We start from the raw sequence: 7,303 nt of genomic DNA on the forward strand, positions 1-7,303 counted from the left end.
GCATAAATTGTAAATGCAGCCAGTTCTGAATTAGGTCATTGGAATGTTTGCCAAGAGCCATTCATAAAATCCAAATTAAACTAAGTTACCAGTTTACTTACTTTGACAATGGGTGGTGTTTCCATCGATCGATGTATATCCTGGTTTACACAGACATTCATGAGCAGCACCTTTCATTGAGCAGAATGCGTTCACACACGGATCAGTAACACATTCAGAACCATTTACGGCTGGAATAACAATAAACGTACAGGTCAAAATGATTAAAATATGTTTGATATAATTTTGAAGTAGTTTAGATTCAAAATTGCTTGCACAGTACGTTAATAATTTTTAAACATAAATTTTTTACCATTAGCTAAAGTAAGTACAATCAATCAATAATGGATAAGTCAACTATTCCGTACGATTTGCAGATAATATTAACAAAAGAAAGCAATGGTACCATGTTGACCACTCTCATAAAAGCTTAAAAAGTCATAAAATTAGTTAGGAATCACAAAGTATTTAGTACTGATGCTAAATTTGAGTTGACCTGAGCACTGTGACAACGTTTCAAATGGTATTATGCAAACCAGGCCTACCCGTATTTGCTATGCTGGTCTAGTTCCAGCATGAGAATTGTTTTATTTCAAGAGGCCAACAACTGGCAACAGCACTGCATGATATAAATTTAAATAAAGCATAAACCTCCTTGACGCAAACTGCCTTCAAACAAATGCTCCACGCAGTTTTATTATAAGAGTAATTTAATATGTGTTTGTTTTTAAGGAAAAATATATGAGAACTTACGTTGACAAGATATGTTGTCTTCACTTAAGTCATAGTTATCGTTACAATAACAATTATAGCCTCCAATTGTATTGTTACACAATTGCTCACAGTCATCGATGGTTAGTTCACATTCATTCATATCTACGATTAAAGTAAAACAACTGTTTAATTTTCGTTTTCTATTGAATAAATCACAGAAAATGCGGCACCAGGCAACATGCGACCCGACGGTAATTGTATTGCAGACACTAAATTTAAAACCATAGTGTGCGGCCCGCCTTCGATCATCTTTGTAAAGTAATAATTAAAGTGAGTATATAACGGTATAAAAAAACCCAATCATAAAGGTTTTTACAAGTACAACGGAAACGAAAAATGTTCACCGTATACCATATAATTGTGGCCCTCAGTGTTAAATCAAAATTCAATGCGGCTCTCCAACCCATTTTATGCCAATCCCTTAACTAATGGACATGCCAGAAATTAGAAACAGGAAACTACCAATTCAAAATATTTTAATTACAAATATCAAAATATTAAAACATATAATAACTATCTGTTAGCAATTATAAGCAACAATTTTGTACACAATTTAATCATTCAAGTTCAAGTGACATTTTTAAAATGTTCAGCTTAAAACAAATTAAGAAAGTTTGTTTATGACATCTTTTGGCTTAAAAACAACTTTTTTGAGTTGGTTTTTAAGCCTATTACATGTTGATAAAATATGCTTAACAAAATAGTATTTGCTTCTTTTATAATTTAAAAACTGCCTTGCTATGACACATTGCGTACTTGCCTTGGCAGCCATTTCCACTTAACATGAATCCGGAATGGCACGTGCACATAAAACTTCCAATGGTGTTTTCACAGTCTGCATTCACATCACATGGATCAACAGCGGCACATTCATTGATATCTAAATAGAATTATGTATTTGATTATAATATATTTAATATAATTATGATTAGTTCTTCTTATTCTGAATAAATCATCATCAATATGTCGGTTGTTTGCATATTTTTATTATTCTTGTCAGTTGGAAAAATTAGCCTATGTTGCACACACTTCACACAATTTACTTTTATTATTGGTTGTTTTACATGTAATGGCTATGGTCATTTTATAATTTGGAACACTTCATTCACAATAATGTAAGTGTAGCGGTACGGTAGGCCAAATGTTATACTTACGTCTATATTTTTGCATATGACTCAATCAAGAAATAGTGCTGTTCTGTGCATGTGCAAAATAATGCAAACTCTGTTGCTTCTAGAATTATTAACGGAGGCCTAGTGACCTAGGTATCTGCATAGACAGCAAATGACCAGGGTGGTTTCATTAACAACAAAAGAACCAGATTTGAATGACAGTTAGGGTTATATTTTCACAATCGCAGATTCTTCTACAGTGTACAATTTCTATATATAAATATTTATATATAAAGTTTACAAGGGAAGATTCGGTATTATTTCAAATAGCATACCTTTGCATGCTCCATCTGTCAAGTTGTAGCCTTCTCTCCATGGACATTCGAATCCACCGTTGATATTAGAGCAGGTTTCTGTATCAGAGCAGTTATGAGTACCGCTGCTACATTCATCAATGTCTGTACATAGTTAATAGGTTTAATTTAATGAAAGTGTTTCAAAGAAACGATGCACCATTTAACTAGTGATATTTAATCTGTACTGCACTACACAAAATCTGCTAATGTAGGCCTACTATACAATTTAATAATATACACATTATGTTTTTTTTAAAGGGTACCAATCTGTTTCTGCTACAATAACAAATCTGGAATCTGTATAAGTTAATAGACAGCTCGCTCTAAGATTTACTCTTGACTAAACTAAACGCCCTGTAATACACGTATCAGTGAGAGCGAATAGTATATGTTTGAATGCGTGAATATAGAGGCGATTTGCTACTAAAATTATTTCAGAAACTGGCAGAAAAGTGGTAGATAAGAATATAGAAAAAGTATCTGTGAGCACTCACAGATAATAAATTCTTCAGAAGACATAAAATCTTTCTAACCTATGCATGATGATCCATCCCCAAAGTAGCCAATAGGACAATTGCAAACAAAGCTACCAGGTGTGTTTTCGCATATATATCTAGTGCTGGCACACGGCTCATTCGCACATTCGTCTAAATCTTGGCAAAACGTTCCGTTACCAGTCCATCCAGAAACACAGACACACATATGTGAACCTTGGGCGTTAATACAGTCAGCGTGGATGTCGCATGTATGAAGTGAACGAGCACATTCGTCAATATCTAGATAATGACAAGGATGTTATGAAAATAATTAAATAAACGTTTTTATGAATTATATGAATGATTATGACTAAAATCCTGTCATATTTCTGGTTCTGGGTACAACATCTACAGAAGGGGTTCACACATTTGGTTAAGGATATAATGGCTATGACGATGCTCGCATTCTTGTAAGTTATTAACTTCACTTGAATTTTACAGCTAAAAAAAATCCTTGCTAATTATAAATTGAACTGATTTTCAAATTTTGAGTTTGTTGTTAAGGGTTTTGTAATGTTTGACTGCTGAACTTTCTTATTATATTCGTGTTTAGGCCTGTATTTTATGACAATTGTTTTAAACAGGGCCATTAAAAAAACAGACTGTTACATCTTGTATGGAATTGTATACTGTATAAATACGTTTTTAATAAATAAATAAATAAAATAATAATAATACGAAATAATTTTCGTATTAAGTTTCGTATTTTCCTTTGCAGAGCCTTAAATTGGCAGGTCACCAATGTTATATGGATATTTGTTTCATCCTATATAATCAGCGAAAGCTTAGTTTCCATACAATCACTACACGCTATCGCCGAAAACTGAATGGTGGGTCGAATTTGGGAGCCTTCCAAATTGTGTTGGGGACTGGTACGCAGTACCCCGATTGCACTGAGAAACACTGTGCGACAGTGAAACGATTTTAAGGAAACCAGGCTTCACTAGTTCTTTTATCGTTTATTATGTTTACTATTTTTATCTACTATATATTATCCATTTTGCTAAACTTTTTCTTTCATTTAATTAAAATTATATTAATTTTTAATTTCTATTTTATTTTTAATATTTAAATTCTCTTCTTTTTTTAACTTGTTTGAATGCATTGAAGTTTAATGTCTTTACCATTGCCTGTTTGCTTTTTTTTTTTCTTATTTTGTCAATTGAAGGCACAGTCTTAAAACCATAATGGCTTAATGTGCCCTCCTTACACAACGTTATTTGTTTTTTGTTTGTTTTTATTATTAATATTATTATTATTATTAATATTATCTTCAACTTTTGCTATTTATTGTAATTTTTTATTACCAATTTGCTATTATTACTTACATTATTATATTATATTGTCCTTGATATTTATTTACTTTCCAGAAGAATTTTATAATGTATTTTTGCATTGTGTGAAATAAAATGAAATGAAAATGAAATGTACTGCTTTATCACCGCTAGAAGTGTGATATGCCCATATATGACATTATTATAAAACTTGACAGTGTTTTTGGCATAGATAATTAACCTTGACAAGTATTTCCGTCTCCTTAAAAATAAAATGAATTGAAAATGAAATGTACTGCTTTATCACCGCTAGAAGTGTGATATGCCCATATATGACATTATTATAAAACTTGACAGTGTTTTTGGCATAGATAATTAACCTTGACAAGTATTTCCGTCTCCTTCATAACCGTCGGTACATTGACAAATGAAATAGCCATCGGTGTCGGTGCAGTCTGCGTTATCATCACATGGGTAATCCACCAGTGCACATTCGTCAATATCTTTAGAGAGAAAAATGAACCGTGGTGATTTAGTATGGGTGAATGTATTCTTTGAGTAAGCTTCCTTTAGAGAAAGAACCGTTCAACAATAGTAACATATTATACTCCTATGATAAAAAGTTAAAAACACATCTACAGGGATGGATCCAAGGGTCCATGGGAGCTAGGGCCCCTAAATGAGAGAAGAGAAGAAAAGAAGGTGAAAGATTTCACAAGCTAACTTTCGATTTTTATTCCATGCAACAGTGTCTATGGTCCAGCAATTGCAAACAAAAAACTCAAACACTGTCGCCCCCTCCAAACCCCACTTCTGGCCCGTGCTTCGCATGTATACCCGTAGTAAAATGTTTTATAGAATTCTATAGAAAGTCTATAGACATTTATGAGTTTTTATAGACTTCTATAGAAAATTGGATCAATGAATTATTTCTCTATATAAAACCTATCCATTCTCTATAGAGATAGTTCTATAGAAATATAATTCTATAGAAAATTGATCCAAGATTTTCTTCTCTATATAAGACCCATCCATTCTCTATAGAGATAATTCTATACAAATATAATTCTATAGAAAATTGATCCAAGATTTTTTCTCTATATAAGACCCATCCATTTTCTATAGAGATAGTTCTATAGAAATATAATTCTATAGGAAATTGATCCAAGATGTTTTCTCTATATAAGACCCCATCCATTCTCTATAGAGATAGTTCTATAGAAATATAATTATATAGAGAAATGCTTAGAAAATTATGTTATAGAAAGAATTCTATTTAAATTCTATACAATTTATAGACTTAATTATATATTTTCTCTTTCGATTTTTTAAATATAGTGTCTACAGAATTTCATATTTTTCTTTTAGAAAAATCCTATAGAATTCTCGTTATATTTTCTATTTAATTTTGAACGATTTTTGATAAATTGTTCAGAAAGTCGTTAGAAATTAAACAGATAAATGTATAGAATGTATAATACAATTTCTATAAAATTATAAATGGATTTTTATAGAATTAATTTTTTTACATCGTAATTGGGGATTTCTATCAGAATTCTATACATATTCTATATACGATTTACAGAACGTGTTGACAGATTTCATAGGAAATAATAGGCCTATGTAAATGCCGTATTGTATTGAATGTTACTTTATAAATTTATGAAAATATTATAAACAACTCTTCAATATTAAAATTATCTGGATTTTATCAAAATCATCTGCCTGCACTTTATCACAAAACATAAATCCATTTCCCTGATGTTTCTAGCAATCAAAATAGAGCATGAATATGCTAATTAGGTAGCTCTGAACCAAACAACAAACACATCGCGTTTCACGTAAAAAAACGAGAAAACAAAGTTCGAAAGCTTTCTAAAATCAGCCTTTTTGTAAGAAGATGAAATGTTTTAATCTTGATATTTAGGACCACCGTTATTAAATGTTATTTTCCATGGGCCTCTTTTGTATTCTAATCTATATGTTTATAATTTAGCTGACTCTGAGAGTCTCACTACGTGCAGAATATGGCGCACTGATATCCCATGTAGGCACAACAACAAGCGAGTGAGCGCGCCACTAAACAATAAAATAATAGGCTGTAAGCGGCCTTTGAATATCAGAGGTACAGGCCAGTACATACGTGTGTAGGAGATGGTCGAATTACAAAACGCATGACCAAGTTTGTTGCGATACCATTTCTGTTAATTAATGGCTTGAAAACGAACTATATGTACTCGAAACCCGGTATTATGTTTCACAATCATCATTCATATTGTTTTGCAAGGAAGAAAATGAAGGTACCTCAGCCTAGGCAGGCCCTAGCCTATGCTAGGCCTAGGGCCTAGTCATAGGTAAACCCTAGCCAACTGGCTGGGCTTCTAGCCAACTACCAAACCCGTGTCAAGTGATAGCTCCACGGTCAGTGATGTTTTCACACTGGCAGTCTCAGTGCAACTTTTCAACTTATGGTATATGGGATATGTTTTAGTAAGTGTCTCTATTTTATTATACACTATACTTCACCTCTAGGCCCTAGGCCTAGGCTAGTCATAAGACTTAGTCCTAGCCATAAAGTAGTTTTGCATGTTTATTTTATTACATTTTTATAATAAATTTCCCCAAATCTATAATCTATTAATCTAATTATATCTTCTCAGACGTGCTGCAGCGGTAAAAGTTTCTATGTTGATCAAGTTGAAAGATATGGCAACTGATTTCAAGAACATTGTCAGTGATGATCTGAAGTAATATCAATAAAGTTTTAGATGATTGTTATAAATAAATACTTCATAACTGGCTGTTCAATACAATTGGAATAAGCAAGAGAAGAGAAAAAGTGGCATTGCAACAAGTTAATCTAGATATTTTATATAGGCCTAAAGACATTTTATTAAAAGAAAGTTTTTTGAAAGTTGGAATTCTGTACATCTATAATAAAGTTCTAAAGAAACTCTATACAGTAGATGATTGTTTTGTTCAGGTTCTAAAAATATTCTTTAGAGTTTCTATCAACTTTCTAAAGAACCATATAGAGTTTTAATAGAATTCTATTAAGACATAATTTGAATTCCTATAGATTTTCTACAGAAACTCTATAGGTCAGCTTTTAGAAAATTACATAGAATCAACCTATAGAAACTCTATAGAATTCTGATTTATTTCTATAAACATTCTATAACTTTATATATGTATTCTTTAGAATGTTTATA

The 7,303-nt window shown here is 31.8% G+C and overlaps 1 protein-coding gene across 1 annotated transcript in view; it reads right to left on the reverse strand.

The window, feature by feature from the left end:
- The window catches only part of LOC117121000 (fibrillin-3-like), a 7,146-nt gene extending 2,224 nt beyond the window's left edge, over nt 1–4,922 (reverse strand). Inside the window, exons 1-7 of the mRNA XM_033266096.1 lie at nt 4,898–4,922; nt 4,472–4,594; nt 2,815–3,057; nt 2,261–2,383; nt 1,574–1,693; nt 793–915; nt 98–230 (exon numbers count right to left, since the gene is read on the reverse strand). Coding sequence (XP_033121987.1) covers nt 98–230; nt 793–915; nt 1,574–1,693; nt 2,261–2,383; nt 2,815–3,057; nt 4,472–4,594; nt 4,898–4,922 — 890 coding nt within the window. The remainder of the gene's footprint in view (nt 1–97; nt 231–792; nt 916–1,573; nt 1,694–2,260; nt 2,384–2,814; nt 3,058–4,471; nt 4,595–4,897) is intronic.
- Nucleotides 4,923–7,303: the final 2,381 nt, after the last annotated feature.

Source organism: Anneissia japonica, unplaced genomic scaffold, assembly GCF_011630105.1.
Source record: "Anneissia japonica isolate Jap-2015-1 unplaced genomic scaffold, ASM1163010v1 scaffold288125_len146548_cov173, whole genome shotgun sequence".
NCBI lineage: Eukaryota > Metazoa > Echinodermata > Crinoidea > Comatulida > Comatulidae > Anneissia > Anneissia japonica.